General features: G+C 44.2%; 1 protein-coding gene across 5 annotated transcripts in view; it reads left to right on the forward strand.

Moving 5' to 3' along the window:
* MAK (male germ cell associated kinase) overlaps positions 1 to 23,607 on the forward strand; it is a 698,372-nt gene that overhangs the window by 282,408 nt on the left and 392,357 nt on the right. For all 5 annotated transcript variants that reach the window (XM_086964986.1, XM_086964988.1, XM_086964989.1 and 2 more), the window contains exons 7-9: positions 3,990 to 4,161; positions 4,979 to 5,146; positions 13,653 to 13,958. In XM_086964986.1, the coding sequence (XP_086821112.1) occupies positions 3,990 to 4,161; positions 4,979 to 5,146; positions 13,653 to 13,958 (646 nt within the window). The remainder of the gene's footprint in view (positions 1 to 3,989; positions 4,162 to 4,978; positions 5,147 to 13,652; positions 13,959 to 23,607) is intronic.

Genomic DNA, 23,607 nt, shown 5'->3' on the forward strand with positions numbered 1-23,607 from the left:
AGGCTTCCCATCATGCCTCAGGGGTGACAGTTAGGTCAGTTGTTCTTTGCATAACCCTGAAGACAGGGCTCAACGATAAGATTGTAATAGTACCGAATCTCATTTACCTGGGGAGGCGGTGGGTTGCTTATGACTTTGATGAGCATACCCCTGGAAGAGAACTAGGATTACAGGTAAGTAACTTATCCTTCTCTTCCACCTGCAGGCAAATGAGAAGTACATGACCCAACCACATCATAACAGCCAATAACCCAGCTGTTAAACAGATTCCTCAGGGAGGCCTGACCCACCTGGGTATCTGCTCTTGTGTCAGAATCTAGACAGTAATGTCTGGTAAATGTATGGACAGACCTCCAGGTCGCCGCTTTACAAATCTCTGACATGGGCACATTATGCAGGAAAGCCGCCGTAGCAGCTCTACCTCTAGTGGAATGCGCTTTAGGGGTAAACCCCAGAAATTTTTGTGCCAATTGGTAAGCAAGTTTGATACACGAAACGATCCATCTGGAAATGGAACGTTTAGACGCTGCATGACCAGTTCTGATCGATCCATAGTTAATAAATAACTGATCAGAATGTCGAATAGACTTGGACCTGTCTAGATAGAATTTTGAAACTCTTTTCAGGTCCAAAGAGTGTAAAGCCCTCTCAGTTGGAGTAGAGGGATTGGGAAAAAAAGTGGGCAGAGAAATCGATTGATTAACATGAAAATCTGATACCACTTTCGGCAGGAACGAAGGGTGCGTTCTCAGAACCACTCTATTCAAATGAAACACTGTATATGGTTCCTTGGTACAGAGTGCTTGAATCTCACTCACCCTACGGGCTGACGTAATCGCTACCAAAAAAGCCGCTTTCCAGGAAATATGCTGTAAAGTGGCTTTATGAATGGGCTCAAAAGGAGGGCCCATCAACTTTGGTAGTAGGTTCAGCTCCCAGGGAGGAGAAGGAGGACGTACTGGAGGGTACACCTTTTTCAGACCCTGCAGAAAATCCTTTACCGCTGGCAACTGGATAAAAGACGTTTGTGAAGGTGATCGCCTATAAGCTGTTATAGCGGCTAAATGCACTTTATTGGAATTAAACTTCAACCCTGCTTTAGCCAGGTACAACAAGTAGGGAAGAACTGCCTCTTCCTGACCCTTCACCGGATTATGACTATTCTGCATGCACCACATATAGAACCGCTTCCACTTGCATACGTAAGAGTGTCTTGTGGAAGGACTTCGTGCTTCTCTCAGAATGGACATGCAGTCTTGTGGCAGTCCTAGATGGCCGTACTGAATTACCTCAGGAGCCATGCTGCCAAGTTCAGTGACGGAAGGTTGGGATGGTGAATCCTCCTGTTCATCTTCGATAACCGGTCCGGCCTGCATGGAAGACTCTTGTGAGGAGACACTGACAGGTGAAGTAGGTCCGTGTACCACCATTGTTTCGGCCAGTCTGGGGCAATCCGGATCATTGTTGTGCACGAGTGGTTCAGCTTGCTCACCACCTTTGGGATCAGCAGAAGGGGTGGAAAGGCGTACACAAATTCCCCTGACCAGTCGATCAAAAGAGCATTCCCTCTCGTTCCTGGTCGGTAGAACCTTGATTACCTTGGATTACATTAGAGAGCAGGGAAACTGCTGCCCAATGAAAGGATGGTATTTCTCTGCCAGCACAAAAGATATCAATTGTACCGGGGAAAGGATACAGAACAAAGTTCTGGAAGGACTTTTCATCCACTGTGGCCAAACAGAGCCTGCAGGGAAACTTTCATCTTCTTCGGGCATCCAGACTGTGACCCACATAGACACCAACTATTCAGCTGGCCCCTCAGGTAAGATGCTGTATCCCCTGCAGACAATACATAACAGACACTCCATGCAAAACGAATATCCCCAGTTATGAGGACTGGCTGATAATCCTGAACTAAATTCACCTGCCAGGCCACCATACACCAGTGACTTCCTAGCCTTTTATGAAAGGTTTGTAAACACCCTTGACTTTATGTGGGCTTCACTTTCGGAATACCCACTATCTGCAGAGCCTGATCTATTCTGTTGTGCATATCTTTTTTTTAAATTTCAAGCAGCTCAAGCGTATATATAAATTTGTCAAATTCACTGGAGGCAACGCAGAAGGAAGGTCCAAAGAAAAAAAGATGTATGACCCTAAACCAGGCAAACATATGTTTTTTAAGGTTAACCTTCCTACCCGTTACATCTTGGTCAGAAAATTTCAATAATTTTTTGGTTAAATGGGCAAACGCTAAACAAAAAGCAAACCAAACCAAACATTGGGAAAGGATGTCAAGATGACCTCTGTGATACTAAAAGTCATTACTTATGGTCATGTACAAGTGAATGCAAGCTACAAAACAAAAAGGGATTAATAATCAAATGAGTGAAACACACCACTTGGCATCATGCAGATAATAATCTCCAGAAGCTGTCATAGCTACATGCCAGTTTTTTCTACTGGATTTGTCTCTCGTTTATTTCCTGATGTTAGTTAAATTCCCTGGGTTATTCATGGAATCCAATGCAGATAAATATGTTCCCTTCCTTTCCACGCACATGTTAAGTATTTAATCTTGCCAAATTGGTCACGTCTCTGTTTTTGAGCATTCAGTACACTAGATCTTCTTTTTTTAAATTTAAAGCTATTTTATTATTTAAAAAATTAGTCCTAGTGTAAATATAAAATATTAACATAAAATACATTGCAAAAAGAATAAAGAAAGTGCACAGAAATATATTGGAAGCAGTATCTTTGTTGTTGACAAAATACTTTGTTGCTGCTTTTTTCAGAGCTGTCTCCACCCCCACTTCTAGAAGCAAGGCACACTTAAGCGTCCATCTCTTAGGTGGCTGCACTCCAGCTGCTTGTAAGGTTAATATTACAGCTGAATGATCTAAAATGTGAGCTGGGAGGTGTTCGATCTTTTTAATATTCGTTGCAAAACATCTATCAACTAAAAAATGATCTAATCTAGAAAATTGAGGGTGCTTTTTACTGTGATACTTGTACCCCCTCATCCTCCCTTTAGTGCAGCCTGGTGGAATCTGCCAGAAGATTCCAATTGTGGAGATGGGTCCTGTTGATAAGATAATGGCATTTTAGGATCCTCTATGAGAAGTTACTTCATTTGTAATCAGCTGAGTTCTAATGGTCAAGTAAGATAAATCCTTTGTTCTTTAGATGATATATTAGAATGTCTTGAAAACACACTAATATCATGCCATGGACACTGAAATCACATACTTACTGAATGATGTAATCAATGGTGTCAAAGCCTGCAGAGAAGTCCAGTATGATCAGGGCTGCTGGTGAGCTTGTGTCTGTCTGCTGCAGTTGGAGTTTCCTCACCAATGTGTTCCTACTGCTGCCATTCAAAATAACAACTGGAGAGGATTAAAAGTTTATTTTGTTTCCACATATTCCTAAAGCTGGTGATGAAATGCTCCAAACATGTGGCCAAATGAGGGGGTAGTTAGGCATCTCAGTACTGCAGTGTCTAAACTTGCCTTTTTTTAGGATGGGAACAACAGTAACTGGCTTCATTTGGCTTCAGGCTTTCCTAGTATGTAACAGTGCTTCAACAGTCTTATATACCGGAGTACTATTGACTAAAGCAGTTCCTTGTGTAGCTTTGTAGGTAATGTTTTCTAGGGAACCTAATACTCATGTGCCCTGCCTTGTTTTCTCCACCCAATTTTAAGGTGTACAAAGTGACCTCCTCACAACCCACTGACTGGGACATTAAAAATGTCTGGCGGAGCGTGATCTAAGGAGTTGACAATCTAGTCAATATTTGAGTCCCTTACACTATTATCTTAATTACGTTTGATAAGGAGAGACCAATATGTTGTAGGCTTAGTGCTGGTAGTGTAATTAAAATATTATAATCATGTATGCTTGCTAACTTTCTGAACATAATCTTAAAATTTGAAGATGTGTTCCAAAATAATCAAGAAATTGTGTTTAACATTATTTGAATACAGGTATCGTGCTCCCGAAGTATTGTTGAGGTCCTCTGCCTACAGTTCCCCAATTGACATTTGGGCTGTTGGTAGCATTATGGCTGAGCTGTACACATTAAGACCCCTCTTCCCAGGGACAAGTGAAGTGGATGAAATCTTCAAAATTTGCCAAGTGATAGGAACACCAAAAAAGGTGAGTTCAGTTTTTTCTAGGTGCTGTAATGTGCTTACAGAGTGACAATAAAGTGCAATAATTTCCGTAACAAATCTGTATCCGCAGAGTCTTCAAGAAGGGTGCCCATTACTGTCTCATTATAATGATTATATGTAGCTCAGTGGGATTGCTTTTTCAAGTATGACTTAGGTTTGGCCCTCTGTATTGGACGGTAACTCTATTCTTCTGTAATCTTTTGGATATGATATTATTTTTTATTTTTTTTTATTTTACCATACCACCCATATAAACATTGACACGAGTCGAGTAGTTGACATGGGTATTTCAGGTCCCCTGTTTTAGCTGAGTATTTTGGGAGATTAGTGATTACAAGCAAATGACACCACCTTTAAAGAAAATTAATGTTAACTTAATGTGAATGATAATTGATTGCATTTTGTGATATAAGATCACACGCGTTTCATAATTTTCAGCAATTACCTAGAAACTTCCTGTAAGTAAAGTGTGCTTCATAAATTCAGATACTCACATGAATGCATTCTATCTGAAATACAAATTATGAACTGCCTTTGATCACTGATATAAATTGAGTTTATCAGCAAAATTTGTTCATATCCATTAAAACTAGTTACGTTGTGTAGTGGCTACAAGACACTTGCAAATAGACTTTATAAGCAAGGATAGAAGCAAAGAGGAAATTATTTTATCTTCTCGTGTCACATATTTTCTGTTTAATTCTCATCCTGATAACCGTGCTAAAATTACCTTGACTAAACATTTTGTTTTACTTCTCTTGTTATTAAATGCGATTTGCCTCCCTTTCCTCTTTATATAGGCTGATTGGCCGGAAGGACTTCAACTTGCATCTGCCATGAATTTTCGATTTCCACAGTGTGTTCCCATAAAGTTAAAAATACTGATACCCAATGCCAGTAACGATGCTCTACAGCTCATGAAAGACATGCTCCAGTGGGACCCAAAGAAACGGCCAACAGCAATTCAGGTGCAGTATATCACAAATAATTATAAATCTCCCAAAATAATTGGATAGTATCTGTTCCAATAGGTTCTCATTGATGTATTTCAAAAACCCTACAAATTAGCAATATGTCAAACAAATAAAATGGTACAAAAGCCATCCGTTGAGATGAAAAAATGATAAATTTTCCCAAACGGATCTGTGATGTGCACAGCGGCTCAGTAATACCCAGAATGTGTTAGTGGGTGCTACAAAGCTGAGTTATAGCGCCAAAAGAAAGTAGCTACTTTTGGAATACCTTTTTTGGTTTTTTTTTACTGCTCAGTAAAAAAAATATTATTATTGTTTTAAGAAGTACTCCTGATTTCTTTTTTTACTCCTACTTATTGAGGTTTTTATAGCATTTGAACAATATTTATTGGAATAGCTGAGAGAAGAGGGAAGATGAACAACTGTTGAAAGCAGTTTATGCATCATTAGGACTATTCGTAGAGACTAAAATTCCAGTTTATGTATTTCTGAAGGTCAGATTCAACTTGTCCTTGGGGCCCTGTGCTGAACTGTGATGTGTGCGGACCTCTATACAATAAGGGAGGAAAGAGAAGGGGGTGAGGGGAGTTGTGATTTGGGGGCTTTAACTAGGTGGTAACATGAGCGAGAGTGACAGGATGGAACTCAGTGATGCAATATGTGTGGGCGGGAGATCTCTGGGGACAGTGGCTTCTGGGGCACCTATTCGGTTAGAGGATCCTCCTCTCTGGAGAGATTGTGGGGGGAACTCGCGGCATAAGTTGGGTGAGTCCGAGGAGGTAGCTAGGTTGGGAGAGCACATCAGTTCAAATAATTTCTCAGGCTGCTGCTATGGGTCATTTACTAAGATGTCGGCCTTCCTCCCAATGTAGGGTGGTGTTCTCTGCTCCCACATCCCCCCTCCTCGAGGAGGAGTGCTCTGTGCCATTCTGAGATCACTGGGGTTGTATGGCTCTCAAGTTCAGGGTGAGGGTTCGCTTAGCTAGTAGTAATTAGCTATTGCCAAATCTCGCTCGCACCTTGTGGTTCTTCCCCGCTTCTAAATTCCCGGGGCAGTTGCCTCCCAGGTATTCAGTGTTGAGAGCTTTGTAATAGGTGCCAGGGTATCGTGTATGGCGCGCCAATAGTTGGTTATGTAGGAGCACGACCATAGTGTATGTTGAAAGGCGGCCGTTTTGTACAGACATCTGGGGCATGTGAGGAGATAGGCCTTGTGAAGCACCATATAATAGATATTCTTGACTTGTGCTTTATGAGAGATACTTTGAGGGGATTATGGCCATGTTCATCATGAGTGAAAGGCCACAACCCCCGCGATTGGGCCCAGTAGCTTATGCTTGCCCTCTCGCCCTTTGTAATTGGTTTTGACAGTTTGACAGCCACTTACCACGTTACTTGATGAAGACAATAGTTATTCCCTTATGGATTGCTGGCTAGATGGCACCCATGTCCTGCTGTAAAGTATTTAAACTTCCAATACCAACGAAGTGGGCTTTATGGTTAACTTATCCAATCACCTCATGCAATGTCCTGGTATCCCGTGGTGATTTTAGGTGTGTACTAGACATAAATCTATACAGATGACACCTCTTCCTCCATTTCTCTAGCCCATACCACTCATAATGCCAAAACCTGACACTCTTAGTTGCGCATTGGTCACTACTTGACATACAGAGGCATCAAACATAAAAGTATACTCGCATTACTCGGGTTCTCATAACCTGTTTGTCCGCTTGACCGAATATTATGTTTTGACTCCCTCAGCCTCCTCACAACACATGCTAAATACTTAGACAGAGTAATTGCAACCCACTATTAGTACAGTTCTTGTGGGGCAAGTCAACTCCACCAATCCCGATTTGGCATCTCCAAAGTGGGGCCTTAGAAGACCCAGTTTTTGAGAATCCGCTGGATAAGCACCTCGCTAATTCCTTTATAGAGAGTTATGGCACAGCCACTTCTCCAGGGGTGGAATAGGGCATTTAAAGAGGTAACCAGGTGATTCTGCGTTAAAGCCTCTGTGTGCCTCTGGGAGGAGGGCGGAGGGGCAAGGGGTGGAATAGGTAATTGATCCCAAGTACTGCAGGTCATTTGATAGCAGCACATGGTTAAAACACTGATTTCTACTCTAGCATCTAAGCTGCCTTGGCTTTGTTACAGACACTGTTCAAAAATATAGGTATAGGGGTGATAAAATAAGATTACTGTCATACTTTGCTAAACCGGCAGATAAGGCAGATAAGATAAGGCAACGCATCCTACAATTATTTTTCCTCACTCTACGGCTGTTCCCATCAAATCTGTGAGGCTGCTGCTAAAGATTTTCTGTCTGTTCTGACACTACCCCTCAACCCTAGGGCGCGAGCACAAGAGCGCTGCACTTTCAGATAAGCTTCGGAAAGGGGCTCCCTCTAGTCAACATAGGTCAATCAATCAATCAAGGAATTGTAAGCGTGCTACTCACCCGTGAGGGTCTCAAGGTGTTGAGGGGGGGAGGGGGATGGCGCAGATCTATTTAGCCAAAGAGCCGTGTCTTGAGGTGTTCAGAGAGGGGGCGCATCTGATGTCTGCCGGTAGCTCGTTCCAGGTCTTGGCCGCATTGTGAGTTGAGGATCTTCCACCTGCTCTGGCTCTGTGGATGCGTGGGATTTCGGCCAGTGCGAGGTTGGAAGATCGGAGGTTTCTTTTGGGTATGTGGAAGTTGATTTTGTCATTGAGGTATTTGGGTCTGTTATTGTGTAGGCATTTGTAGGCGTGAGTGAGGATTTCAAAGGTGACTCTTTTCTCCACGGGGAGCCATTGGAGTTTTCCTAGGTGTTGGCTGATGTCTTCATGCCGGGAGATGCAAAGGACAAGTCTGGCTGCGGTGTTCTGTATTGTCTGGAGTGTGCGGAGTAGAGACTTGTTGTTGCCGGCATAGAGTGCGTTTCCATAGTCCAGTCTACTGGTGATGAGTGCGTGGGTGACTGTCTTTCTTGACTCATGAGGTATCCATTTGAACGTCTTGCGAAGGATGCAGAGGGTGTTGAAGCAGCTGGAGGTGATGACGTTGACCTGTCAGTTCATGGTGAGTGATGAGTCGAGTACGATGCCGAGGTTTTTGACGTAGTGTGAGGGGGTAGGTGGGCTTCCGTTGGCAGTTGGCCACCAGGTGTTGTCCCATGCTGAAGGGGTGGCTCCAAGGACGAGGACTTCTGTCTTCTCTGCGTTGAGCTTCAGGCAGCTGTTGGTCAAACAGCCCTATATAAAATGATTCTGCTTTCCCATGTATTGTACTGCTTTACTACTGTTCCACTCTTTCTCCCCCGGAAATTCTTTTGAGAATTAGTATTCCAGGTGGCTTTATCTAAACTAAGGTTGGCACAGAATTGAACTAACTAATCTCAAATTACCTGTCGACCTGGATGAACACAGAACCCTCTCTTTTGAACAATACTACTTAACTGCTGAGCTTCAATTGATATCACGCTGGTTGTCAGCTAGAGATCACTGAATGACATTGTTGGGTAAGGCCTGTTTTCGCCTGAAGCTCTGCTACGCCTTCTTCTACCTAAGGTTAGACTTAGTTTCGAACTACTGTGACTTGTGACTGTGGCTCACAGGTGTATCAACCATAGCATGCAATTAAGCATTGCAAAAGCTTCCGCTTTATCAAATGAGGGCTGCCCAAGGACCAAAACGTTCTATTCTAAGTGCAACAGAATTGCATCACTGGAGTGAAAGAGGGATATACACCATAAGTGATCTCTTTCAGGAGGGATACCCTCTCGCTTTTGAAGAGCTTACAGACCAATAGAGTGCTCACAAAGGCCAGTTCTCACTTACAGAATAATAATCAGAGCTCGCTGCGCACATTGGAATATTGCAGATAGGAACTACAAACATGTGCATTATTTAGAGCACTCACTGTGGACACTGGCCGTCAGCTGGCTATACTGGAATTCTGAGGGAACACACAAAGTTGCTAAACAAACTCCATGGGGCCTGGGAAAATGATCTAGGCAGAGCACTTCATAATTCGGAATGGGATAAGGCCCTATAACAGCCATACATGCTTTCATGCAATGCAGGATATAGAAACATACAATACTCAATTTTTCAGAGAGCATACCTTAGTTGGGACTGCCACTGGTTTCCTTTTTTAGGTCTCGCAGACCTATCACTGGAGCGCGCATGCGCTCCTCGCTCTGCGAGGCTTATTGTCATCGATTACAGTTTCAGAAGGGGACTTGAAGCCCTGCCCGTCTTCCCATTGACTTGCATCATAGTTCAGGCTAAACGCTGGCTTTCTATTGAAAAGCAGGCTTTTTAGTCCCTCCTTGTTACCGTCCTGTCTCCTTTTGGCCCGCCCACCCAGACTTTATGCTTTACTTGCAGCGTGATACTGTCTCCTTTAATTAGCTTGTAGGCACTATATTTTTCATTTGCCTTTGGCAACAGCGGCTGCGTGTTCATTTTTGCATTGCGCTTTCACTTAAAGTGAAAGTGCGATGCAAATATAAACCAGCGGCTGCCTTTGCGCAATGGTGACAGCTTGTTGTTGTTGTAATGATTTTTTTTTGCGTTGCAGATTTATATAGCGCGAACTATTAAGATGGGCGCGTGTTCATTTTTGCATCACACTTTCACTTCAGGTGAAAGCGCGATGCAAATATAAACAAGCGGCTGCCCTTGCGCAATGGTGACTGCTAGTTGTTGCTGTCATGTTTTTCAGGGCACAAGTCCTAAAAAAAGAAGTGGGGGGACGCTCCAAATTAGATGGTGTCACCGGAAGTGACGTCACGAAAGGTGGCTTGCACCATCAGACTCATAGCCTCCCCTCGCTCACCCCTTATATGCAATTGCATCAGAGAAGCCAACGCATGAGCAACGTTCTGAATGAGCTCCGATCTCACCCCAGAGAGGCCAAAGAGTGAATGTGTGGCTCCATTTGCTCCAGTTATCGAGCTCTCAAGTTTTCCACTGTCATGTGGGCGACGTCAGCCAGTCCTGGTTTTACAACTCTCCTTGCTTTGCGTTATGCATAATATTATTATAATAATAATGCAGGTAAAATTCCAAACCCACGGATCTCTCGAGTCACTGGGTAAAGGGAAATCTACGGGCTGCCGTGCGGACAAGTAATGCCATAATTGAAAGTCCAGCTTTTGGGCAGGGGGGATGGCGTCCACCCAGTAAAAACCCGGTAAAATAAGTGGGGGGACGCCGTCCACTGCTGCACGCCTCACACTGCTGCACGCTGCACACGCTGAGTAAATCTGTATGTTCGAGGCATGCGTGGCTTTAGATACATATGCTGTGGATACTCCAGCCATCTAGTTTTGGGCTTGGATGTGTGCAAGTTGTTTTTCTTCTAAGAAAGTCTTTTGAGTCTCGCGGTATTGTGGTTCCTCCTCATGCTGGTAATGCGCATTGTCATTGACTCCATTGTTAGATTATTTTCCAAGTCCATGCAAAGAGGAAAGTAAGAAATATTAAATTGACTGCAACTAACACAAGTGTCCGGGTAGGAGGTGGGTGGCTGTGAATCTACAGCACACACAACAGGTGATGGACCGAATGTGGATCAATGTCACACACTCAACCCAGTCCAAAGATCTGGGCCCAAATCCATCGTTTTTTTGCACTCCACACCACCCTGGGTTAGACAATGGCGATATGCAAATCCGCTCTGACCCTGTGCCCCATGGGAACAGTCCAGTCCGAACTACAAAAGCCATGTCCTTCCCAGAACGGAATCAAGCATCCGAGGACCGGACCGGTTTCGAGGTAACACCTCTCATCAGCCCGGCTAGCTTGACTCCAGTGGTGTGGAGTGCCTGGGACCCACGTCTGGGCATCCCCAGCGCACTTAGGGCGGAATATGCAAACACAACAGGTGATGGACCGAATGTGGATCAATGTCACACACTCAACCCAGTCCAAAGATCTGGGCCCAAATCCATCGTTTTTTTGCACTCCACACCACCCTGGGTTAGACAATGGCGATATGCAAATCAGCTCTGACCCTGTGCCCCATGGGAACAGTCCAGTCCGAACTACAAAAGCCAAAACTTTGCATAAAGCCATTGTCTAACCCAGGGTGGTGTGGAGTGCAAAAAACGATGGATTTAGGCCCAGATCCTTGTACTGGGGTGAATGTAAGACATTGATCTACATTCTGTCCATCAAATTGTTTTTTGTAATTTTCTCCCTGAGTCTACTGGGGTAGCTCAGACGTGGGTCCCAGAGCCTCCACACCACTGGAGTCAAGCTAGCCGGGCTGATGAGAGGTGTTACCTCGAAACCGGTCCGGTCCTCGCATGCTTGATTCCGGTCTGGGAAAGATATGGCTGTGTAGTTCGGACTGGACTGTTCCCATGGGCCACAGGGTCAGAGCTGATTTGCATAAAGCCATTATCTAACCCAGGGTGGTGTGGAGTGCAAAAAACGATGGATTTAGGCCCAGATCCTTGTACTGGGGTGAATGTAAGACATTGATCTACATTCTGTCCATCAAATTGTTTTTTGTAATTTTCTCTGTGAATCTACAGCACTACATGGCACCAACCGATGCTTACTGGGTAAGTAACATTTTCCAGTCGTGACATATGTGGCCTTAGATACACATAGCGATGGCTAGCCTGTGAGAGTTGCAGTGGTGTGGAAAAGTGTACATAGAACTCCCTGATCACCATTGGCTTGTTGGTGAGCTAGTACATCCAGCCAATAATGTTTTGTAAAAGTATGTGGTGTGGACCATGTAGCTGCTTTACAAGTATCAGAAATAAGAATATTCCCCAAGGAAGGCCATAGATGCTCATTTTTTCCTAGTTGATAGGGCATTACCAGAGATAGTTAAGATCCTTTTAGCTGTAGCATTGCGTGTCTAGGTGCATTTAATCAGTTTAGCAGTGCCTAATTTAGAAATGCCTTTCCATGTATGGGGTTTGGAGAAAGCAAGAAAAAGCTGTTTTGTTTTTCTAAAATATTTAATACTGTCAATACTATACATGAGGGCTTGTTTAACATCTAATGTATTGAAGAGCCTATTCTGCAACTGAGTCGGGTTGAGGAAAAAATACAGGAAGTTCAATAGAATGATTATGGTGAAACTGTGAAACCACCTTTGGGAGAAACCTAGGGTTGGTGCAATGTACAACCCTATCTCTATGTATTTCGAAGAAGGGTTCCTCCAAGCTTAGTGCCGGAAGCTTACTGACACGTTTAAAGGAAGTGATGGCTACCAGCAATGTTACCTTCTAGGATAGAAACTGGAGGGACCGAAGTGGAATGTTGTGAATGGAGGTCCCCTTAATCTTGTCAATACAATGTTAAGATTCCATGTTGGGCTGATGGGACCGAAGGAGGAATGACTCTTAAGACCTTCCAAAAAGGCTTTAATGACCGGAATTTCAGAATAGGGAAATGTGTTGCTTGTTTTGAAGGTAAGAGGCTACAGCCATTAGGTCCAGTCTTATGGATGTGAAAGCTAGACCAGAAGTTTGTAAACAAAAAAGGTAGCAGGCAATGTCTTGTACTTTGACTGTTAAAGGATGAATATGTTTGGAACTACGATAATGAACAAATCACTTCCATTTAGCAGCATAACAGGCATGAGTAGTAGGCTTGCACGCTTCTCTGAGAATGTTTATGCATTCTCGTGGGAGATTAAGGTATCCAAATTCTAGGACTCGGATGTCATGCATCGTGGATGCTTTCGGATTTTTGACAGAAGACATCTGGGAAAGGCGAGGTTACATATCTGATAGCTACATATCTGCCACTGTCTAATAGGGAAGGCCATAGGTTGTGATAGTGTACAAAGGGAGGAAAATACAGAACAGTTCAAAAGGCAGGGTTGTAACAAATGTTCTGTTGCCTAATGCAATGTTTTGTTGCAAAGATTTAGCCTTATGGAACCTATGTTGAACACCTCCACTTCATGTAATACTCATTACAAACCCATCAGATTTATGAAACTTATGTTAACTGCCATTTGCTCTGTACCATTCAAATGCATTCTGTGAATTGTTTGATTTGATTAGTGTATATATAAAATAATTAAACAGAAACAAAAGGACTTGGCAAAAGGAGAGACGTGGTGTTTCACATAAGGGCCTAATCAACCCCAAACTTTTGTATTCTCAGTAGTTCTTAATGCTTTTACTGATATTACTTAAGTGGAAACTTTTGCATACTTTGCTGGGAACGTATTTACCTTACATGTGGCTGGCATATAATAGAATGCTATCTGTTATCTATTGTCACTCTGTCTTACTTTAAGTGTTAACTTCACATTGTATTCATTTATGTATTTGTGTACTGGTAATATTTACTTTGTGAGTTTTGATTGGTCACATGCTGTATGGGCTGGTTTGGATTACCTTTGTTACTTCTGTTTTTAACTGATTGCACAGTACATTTTGTCACAGCTACTATGCAGACAGAAAGAATTATATAAAGAACAAGAAACCTTTAAATGTAATATTCTTGTCTTTGCTGTGTTTACACTTTTCAGGCCTTGAAATATCCTTATTTTCAAGTGGGTCAAGCTTTGGGACCTCCAGCACAGTACCTAGAACAGAAGAAGCCTGTACCAAAATCAGCTCAGCTAACTGAAGCAAAACCAGCGCCTTTATCAAAAAGAGAATCCCCATCCCCACCAGATAGTTTGGACACATCTCATCCCCCAGCAGTGCCCCAGACAAGAAGCACCAACCAACCACTGCAGCAAATTCAGTTACCACAGGAGAAAGCAAACAACAATCAATCGTCTAAACCCCCACTTGCATTTTTACCAAGCCTTAACAAAAATTCAACACCTGTAAGTTACTTTAAAAACTGATATATCAATCCTTATGTGTATATTTATCCTTATATGAAATAGATGTGTATAGGCATAACATGTTTATGTGTTTTTATTGCACAAAACTCAATAAAGTGGTTTCAAAACTCACATTTAACAGGAATGAAATGTTTATTTTGTGGATATGGTATAGTTGCTGTAAAATACAGATTTTATCCAGTGGGAGGCGTAGTCTATCTAATGTCTGTTCTTCCATCTAATTTGTCTCTTAACATGCTGTTTGAATGTAGAAAATTATATCCCTAAACTCCTGCACAGAGATTCACCATTGCCCTTTTTAATCTGGGTGCCGAGATGAACAAAAAGGCCATCTGCGAACTTTATTCAAAGCTTGCAGTCATTAACATTTGGAAGTTGAAGACCCTTTCCCAAATGAAGTGCAGGATGTGATGACCTTTGTCCAAATGGAGAATGTGAACACGGTCCCGTAGTCATTCCCATGACCAGTCTTTGTAGAAATCAGGTGAGTCGAAAAAGAGCTATGAAAAACATAAAAAGTCCAAGCATGTGTCACTTGCATCTCACCACTGCCACTATTTGGGGGTCGCATGAAGCAGCTAGCACATCCAGACCTTGGAGCCATTTTCACCAGTGGACTTGGCTTGGTTGCTGTTCTCATTTCAGACCCCATTTAATGGGATGGCAACGCCCCATCAGCTTAAAATGGCTATGGGCAAGATATGGGGTGCCACACTGGGTCTCACTGAAATGCCTTTGTGGGCTTGATGGACCAGAGGAGACTTCTTGCTGGTTTACCATTGGCAGATTCATCCTACCATCATTGGCTCCGGTTCCATTGAATCTGCACCGACAACATCTCGCTGACTCCATCTTTGGCACAGCATCTGACACCATGGCTGCAATGACAAGGCTGCTGGCACGGACACCAGTGTTAATTAAGTATTTGCTGACTCTGATCAGAGAACCTTTTATGGGATACCAAATCCCCTGCTCCTCTGCTTAAACCTAGGATATATTTTCATTGTGAATCTGACTATTCTCAATAGGAGTTTATTTTTTATGAAGAATGTCGACCCTTTGAACAAGATGATGTGTTTGATGAACTCCAGGATGCCACTTGGCCTGGATACCTCCCCAGACATAATTCTGGCTTCTTATAATCTGGCAATTGCCACTATGGCGACTGCGCCTTTTGTGACTGTCACCAGGAGGGCTGCAGAGACCCTTGGTCTTATCCTACCTTCTTAGGAAGTAAATACAACTCTACTTATAGATGTTTTGAGCCTAGTACAGTCACCTCAGAAACATGTATTGCCTTTTAATGAGACCCTTGCAGATTTGCTAGGGGACACCTGTTCTAAGCCAGGATCTTGTCCTCCGGTTAACAAACAGATGGCAAGAAGATAGGCCCACTGCTGGAGATTATGATTTTGTGTTACTACATCCAACTCCAGAAGACATTGTTTTTAAGGCATCTATGAGTCATACAAACACAAATGGTTTACGGAGGTATGCACCCTGTCCTTGTCCTCAGCAGGGCAGAGATCAGCAGGCAGCAGGGCAGCACAGCAAAGCGGAAAAGTAGTTCTTCCAGAGAAGCAGTCCAGCAGAGTGGCAATCATTTTAGCATAGCAGTCTACTCCTTGTGTGGGAAACAGGACACTGCCTAGTAGCGGTTGCGCTTGGAGGTGGCACAGGGCGTCTTTCAGCTGTGGCGAGAACCCTTGCTCTGTCTCTTCATCTCCGCAGTGAATGCACAGTGTTGTGACTTTTATGCTTTGAAGTTTTCAAGGCAGACTTCCTAAGGAGATGCCTTTCACCTGTATTGGGGCTCAGGACTCCTGTGTGCCTTTCTGTCCCTACCTCTTCTGTCCAGAGTGCTCAAGAAAATCAAGAGAGGCCTGGCCCTAATCCTCCAGAGTGGTGCTGGAATGGACAAGGAGAGTGTGGTACCCAGAACTTCTAGCCATGAGTACATGTCTTCCAATCTTGCTGCCCTTTCGAGAGAATATCCTGCTGCAGCAGCTGGGTGGGTCTTCCACCCACGCCGGCACGATTTACACCTCCATGTGTTGTGATTAAGGGGAAACAGTTGATGACATTAATCCTTCCTCCTGCAGTGGTTGGTGTTATTCTGGCACCTAGGTATCCTTCAACAAAGTCTGCCTTCACTGGGCACTGGGAGATGTTTGTTGTGTGGTGTTCTTTCCGTCACATCCAACCTTTCCAAGCTTCTTTATCTGATATATTGTTGTTTTGTTTTTTTCATCAGCCAAGCAAGGCCTTGCTGTGGCCACAGTTAAAGGTCACTTAACGCCCCTCTCCAGCCATACCGCTCGATGCTATCAGCTAGGGGACTCATGTGCAGATTGAATAACGTGGGGCTCAACGATGAGCGGTGTGGCACCCCACTGACAAAGTGGGAGAACCTCAGATAGAAAAGGTTTTTGAGCCAACTCAAGGCCTTCGCTCCGATGTTCCGCAACAGTTCGAGCTGAAGGATGTAGGACACAGTATCAAAGGCTGCATTAAGATCCAGCATTATCAGTGCTGCAGGGTTTCCCCCCAATAAGGGCACTCAATGTCATTATCCCTGGGTTTGTGAAATTTGGAGTTCCAGCAATAAAGAAAGCTATTTGCAACCATCCATTCAGAGGTCTCACTAAACACCTTTCCTCACATCTACCAACTTTTCTGTAATTTTAGTAAACATCTATACTCTGCAGTACATCGAATAAAAAAAAAAGTACATGGAATATCTAATCCACTGCCTAGATGCACTACATTTAGAATATTCTGGCACCACATTTATTATTACCAAGGATTTTATATATTTGTGATATGTGCATATATTTGCTCTCCCTTCGCCCCTTTCGTCTGCCTCATGCTATTGTAATCCTCACTATACGAAATTAACAAATACTATTTTTCTATTCATTCACCTCCCAAATCTGAAACACTGCTCTTTTCCTACTAACGCTATGCTTTAAACTACTACCCAGCTAACAAAACAATTCTAACTACATACAACTACAACATCACAAATATACACTAAATAATGCAAAGCTAGAATACAACACCATTAGCAAAGCAAATGGCTTTAACGTAATCAAAAGCAAGACCTATTGCATTTTCAATGCTTGTTAAGTAAGGATACTGCTGAATGGGCCCCCTTGGCTGAGAGCTTCGATTTCTGCTCTGGATTCCATTTGTCTGTTTCAGAAGGACTGAAGCATAAGTGAGGCAAAGGCGTTCATTAACTCTTGGTCAGGCATTCTCCAAGGTGAGGGTACAGGCCAGTCTGCCAATAACTGCCAAGGTTTCAGATGGCTATATGTGACATTTTCATAATTTCATTGTAATTATGGGTCAGCCACTGCAGTTGTTTGCGCCAGTTTTAAAATCTTAGAGTTTCTCGGTCTGATTCATTTCTGACATTTTTATGTTTCCCCTTCTTCATTGCTTGATTTTTTTTGCTTGCAAGAAAGTGTCAGTCTTACTCGTCGAAATGTCACTCATAATTGCATTGACATTTTGAAAATTTCACTCTTAGTAATCTGAAACCTTGGAGCGATGGGTGCACTCACACCTGCACAACTTCACACACTCATGGACAGACTACTGGCCACACAGAAATGATTATAAACACGTACACAGAATCAATGTGTGGGGCACAAACATGCAGACAAGCAGGCTTTGAGCCACCTCGTAACACACGGGAGAATAAAGGAGTGTTCGACCTACTGTGGGCGAGAGAATCGCACGTTCCAGGGAGATATGCATGTTTCTTTTAGACAAACGGTGAGAGGCACTTGCAGTTTTAGACATAAAGTGAGAGGCACTATACGTTACCACACAGTAATTGTGATATGCGCGCGCAGACATGCACACAAGAGCGAACAGGGTGACACACCGAGGGAAGAGAAGGACGGTGTATGTGGCGGGAAGGACTCTTATTCTGACACTACTTTCTTCCTACCAAATGAGGGTCTGGAAAAACTGAGCAGGCAGGCAGGCTTGGCTCCCAAATCACTGCAGTCCCACTGACACAAAACCAGGCAGAGGAGAGCGAGAGAACGACAGAGGCAAGAGCTGGGCAAAGAGGTGTGAGGAGTGAGCGCGGATTGGAGATCAAAGAGAAATCAAAGAATGTGGAGAAAGAAAGAAGGGGAGAGAGAAAGGGGGAGTTATGGGAAAGAAAGAGCAGCAAGATGGTGTGAGAATAATGGAGAGATAAGTGGGGATCGAGAGAAAAGGGAAGACAGGCAGCGGAACAGCAAAGAAAGAGAGGGGGAGGAGAGAGGGAATTGAACGGAGAGCAAAAGAAAGAGAGGGAGTCGGAGGAGCAACACAGACCAAGGGACACATAGGCACACAACAAAACAAATAAAGGAGAAAGAAAGTGCAAGGGAAGAAAATGAGCGTTGGAAAGTACCGAGAGACTGCAAAAGAAATAGCGCTAAAGGCGATGGAGAGACAAGCATTGCCCTAGCCAATATTTTTATTAATGTTATATGTCTCGCATTTATATGAGAGACTTACACAAACGACCGCATTGCCCATCTGCACTCTAAGAATGAAAGTGGGCATGCGCGCTCAATGGAAGTGATTTCCTATCACGAGGCAGCATTTGCCAGAAACCTAACCCTCTCACGTCACGGCAAACCAAGATGGCGTCAGCCAGTCGAAATGGACCGTCCTAAAAGTGGGCAAGGCGGAAACTAAAAACCGCGGTTGCTGATCAAGCGCCGTCGTTTAACATAAACTATGACTCAAGCCAATTGAAAAGAAGGGCGTGTCTTAAAGCCCCCTTCTGAAATCGTATTGATTCCAAAAGGCCCTCACATGGCGAGAGCAGCGCATGCGCGCTGCTAACGCCAGGCGAGGAATAAAAACTGTCTTACACATGTATGGTGAAGTTTTGCCCTGCTTTGGTGTCAAGTTCCATGTGCGACACCTTCAGCCAGTCCTGCCTGTTTTTTGTTTTAGCCAAAACCACTTTGCACACTAAGATTTTTAGGCCATTACTTGAAGTGGAAAAGTGAAAATGAGAAAGCCCTGGATTGCAAATGCTATAGTGGGTTGTTAGCTGACATTGTACCGTTTATGTCTTTGCAATATTTCTCTTGTGTTTTTGGTGTGTGTAATGCTTTGCCAAGTAAGCAGTAATGAGCTAGACCAGATATTCTGCTGCGGCCACTGCCGTGTTTGTGACAGAAAGAGCTAAATTGAGGAGTGTGTTTTTTGTTATCCATGCTTCAAAGGTGCTGTGTTGAGCACTGTTTTGATATCTCGTCAACGGATAAAGTGAGAATCTTAGATAATGTCATCTCATTTGAATGTGCCCGTCTTTCTACAATTATAATCCAATTCAGAACATTTGTGTGGAGTGTAGTACCGTAAAGAGCAGCTAGTAGATTAAAACTAAGAAATACTATAAAATACTACTTCAATAGCCATTTGTTTAGGATGCCAGGTTCAGGTCTAGTACACCCCTAGGTTTTATCAACGTTGCTGCCTGATGGCACCCAGTAAGTAGCCCCAAATAACACAAAAATAGCCAAGAAAATGCAGCTAAATCTAGTTTTGCCTGGATCACCGAACATCTTGTACAGTTCTTGGTGAGGTAAAGTTATCTGAGTACCATATTCCGATGCCTCGTTAGCTGTAGACCGTTTTCACTATACAGAAAGATACGGGGAGACTGCGGACTTTGGAGCTGGAAAACCAAGGTTCGAGCGTTGGGGGTCGACTCCGCAATCTTGGGATTATGGGTAAATCACTTCATCTCCCCATGCCTAACAAAAAAATGAATTTGTCCTTGTGTAACTTAACTGGTGCTCATGTAAAGCACTCCAATACCTTTGGGTCGAGTTCGCATTATATAAACCTGCAAAAAAAAAAATAAGCTCTTTGAAATCAGATGGCCAGATTAGTTTAGAAAGTCAGTGGCCAGTCAGATCCTTGCTAATGATACTTGTCAGTTTACAAAAAAAAATTCTTAGTACTATTATAGAATCAAAATCTCATTCCCTTCTACCCCTTTCTAGTTTGTTGTATAGCTCTGCTGTCAAGTGCCGTTCTACTCTGGTCAGTGTTGAGGCCCTCCTCCACCCGCAGGCTCCTGCCTGCACCTCATCCCTGGTGGTCCAGTGGGAGAGCCTTGCTCTTCTGCTGGCTGCTGCTGTATGTGTCTGTCTCAGTGCCACCCTTCGGCCTTCTGCCTCTCTTGTGCCGATGTGCCTCTTTCTGCCTCTTTCTGCCTTTTGTCTCCGTTTTCTGCACCCTCTCTGTCTTTAATTCTATTTTTGCTGTTTATCTGTTCTCTATTGTGCCCGCTGTTTCCCTGTGCCCTCCTGCCGCTGCTGCCCCCGCAGCCCCTCCCCCTTGCTCGTTTCCAGTCTCCCACTGCACTTCCCGCCCCCCCCCCTTACTTAATGGTGGCCGGGCAGTGGGTGCCTGCAGCGGGCGTGCCGCTGGTGCGCCAAAGGCAAGCCCGTCTGCGCCCCTCCGCAACCCACCACGTCCAGGGACCCTGGTTCTTCGGCCACCCACTGCTACAACCCCGCCAACCTCCTCACACTCAACCCCAGAAGAAGCAACAACTGCAAGACTTCGACGCTGGACACCACCCACGGGCAGTTCTTCTGCCGAGCCTACCGACCATCCTTCACCATCAATATCCCCCCCCACGACCGCTGAACCCACGGCAGACGCCCGCAACACGAAGCCCTGACATGCATCGACTTCCTCAACAACCTCTGACTGAAGCAGCACGTCACCAACCCCACCCCACCGCAAATGGAGACGGGGTTACTCCACGGAGAACCGCGCGGAGTATGTGAAAGCCCGTAACGAATACAAAAGTGCTATCATAAAAGCTAAGGCCTCACATATCTCCGAAAGAATCAACTCAGCCTCTAACAAATCTAATGAATCTTTAAAATCATGAATGACTTCTCCTCTGACCAAAGAATTCTTCCCACCCAGGCTCCAACCCAAGACACTTGTAATGCGCTCAACACCTATTTTGTCCAGAAAATCGCTGACATCAAGAACGCCATCTCCTCGTCCATTCCCCCTAGTTCCTCTGACACTTCCCCCCTCAACCCTTCCATCTTCACCCAGTTCCCAGCTATTACTCCCAGCACTCTCACTGAGCTCACAACCCGCATTAAATCAGGTTCTCCCGAGGACTGCTGTCCCCCCTCGGTCCTCAGGGCAGTCTTCTCAGCTCTACCAGACTGTATTCTCCCTCTCTTAAACACTTCCCTAAGCACTGGCACGGTTCCCTCTGCGTTCAAACAGGCCATATTGGTTCCTCTTCTAAAAAAAGCTGGAGCTGACCCTGCCAACCCAGCCAATTATAGGCCTATCTCTCTTTTACCCTATTCTTCTAAACTACTGGAGGCCCATGTTACAACCTGTCTGTCAGCATTCATTGAGAGCTCCGGCTTCTTGGAACCTAACCAGGCAGGTTTCAGGCCAGCCCACTCTACCGAGGCAGTCATTCTAAAAGTCTTTGATACTCTTCGGGAGAATGCCGATAGAGGGTCCCCCCAGGCACTAATCATTCTGGACCTCTCGGCCGCGTTCGACACGGTGGACCATGACATCCTCCTCCACCGTGTCGGACAAGCAGGCATCCAGGGCCCTGCACAGGATTGGATTAAGTCCTTCCTTTCTGGCAGAGTGCAAACAGTCCACCTAGGCCCCTTCACTGCAACCCAGGTACCCACCACCTGCGGAGTCCCTCAGGGATCCTCCCTTTCACCTCTACTTTTTAATCTGTATCTTCGCCCACTAATTCAGTCACTTAGCAACTGGAACTGCACTGTCCTCAACTATGCAGATGATATGCAGATCATCTTTCCCTTAGACACCCCGGATGCGACATCCAATTTCCAGGCTGTAATGTTGTACATCCAACAATGGATGATATCTAATCAGCTTAAACTAAATCCGGAAAAAACGGAACTCCTCCTGCCTTGCTCTAGCTCTGCTCACTGGGGACCCCAATTCTGGCCAGCTGAACTGGGCATTGCCCCTACTCCTTCGAGTTCAGTAAAAAGTCTGGGCGTCACCATTGATAAAGACCTCTCCCTGAAAACCCACGTCGGAGCCATTATCTCTGCTAGTATGTTCCAGCTTCGCAAAATTCGGAAAATTACTCACCTGCTCTCTCACGAGGCCTTGGTACAAATTGTCATCTCCCTTGTTCTCTCCCGTCTTGACTTCTCCAACTCCCTTTACTGGGGCCTTTCCAGGTCCCTGCTCCACCGCCTCCAGATGGTGCAGAACCAGGCAGCAAGACTTATCTGTAAAGTTCCCAAATGGCAATCTGCTAGACCTCTCCTGGCCAAGCTGCACTGGCTGCCCATTGAACAAAGGGCTGCCTTCAAAATTGGATGCCTAATCTACAAAGCACAGCATACCAAATGCCCGACCTTCCTGAAATCCCTCATCAACCCACACCGTCCGACCCGCAACCTCCGCTCTGCCCACCTTCATCTTCTCACCTCCCCAGTGATCAAGTTAAAAAAATTGGGCGGCCGGAGATTCAGCTTCCTGGCACCCAAGCTGTGGAACTCCATCCCCCTACACATTAAAACCTCTGACACCTTGCTGAGCTTCAGAAAAGGCTTAAAGACCTGGCTCTTTTCTAACTCTCATTAGCTCTTTCTCCTGCCCCAATTTCAATCTCAGCGCCAGGAAACCTCCGGTGTCAGTGCGCTTTATAAATGCAGCTTAACATTAACATTAACCCACAAAGCCGGACGCACCCTCGACCCCATCTTCGCAGTAGGGACAAATACATTGCCCCTACTGCGAAGCGCAAGAGAGTTGCTATTGCGACCAGCCTTTTTCCACAAGAAAAAGACCTACAACCGAGCATTCTCTGGAGCTGCCCCCAGAATCTGGAACTCAATCCCGCCAAACATCAGGAAGATCCAAAATACAGTAACATTCAAACGAGAACTTAAGAACCACTTCATGAGTAAATACCCGACATAGAGATACGGATTACTGAGATGACCATTTACGCTAACAGAGGATTGTCCTCTTTATGAAAATTGGAAGATCAATACCTGACAATTGACTGTTGCCATGTTCAAGCAGAGGCTAGACACGCTACTGCTACCTCATATACCTCTAAACCTATAACTATATCTCTGACAAAACTATATAACCACTACCTCACTCTATGTATTCATCCTTATTATTCTTTATATGCACTGGAATGCCATATAACCCTACCTCACCGAGCTTGGTTTGATACCATGACACTAGCCAAACCTTACTAGCCATCTAAGGCCAATTGCACATACATTAGGAATTTATATATCTAATCACGCCCACACATTTTATTGCCTTCTACCTCATATCTATTTTTGTTGTTATTAATGATATTATAATGTATATATGTTTAACATTAGGAATTTATATATCTAATTACATCCATACACTATACTGCCTCTACCTCATATCTATTTTGTTGTTTTTACTACTATGATAATGTTATATGTCATTCTTTACCTGTTAAGCGCTCGGATACCCACGGGTCTTGTCCGCGCTATACAAAACTCTATAAATAAATAAATAAATAAAAATAAATAATTTCAGCCTCACCATGCAGCGCCTCTGG

The sequence above is a fragment of the Lissotriton vulgaris genome, chromosome 4_1 (genome assembly GCF_964263255.1).
Source record: "Lissotriton vulgaris chromosome 4_1, aLisVul1.2, whole genome shotgun sequence".
NCBI lineage: Eukaryota > Metazoa > Chordata > Amphibia > Caudata > Salamandridae > Lissotriton > Lissotriton vulgaris.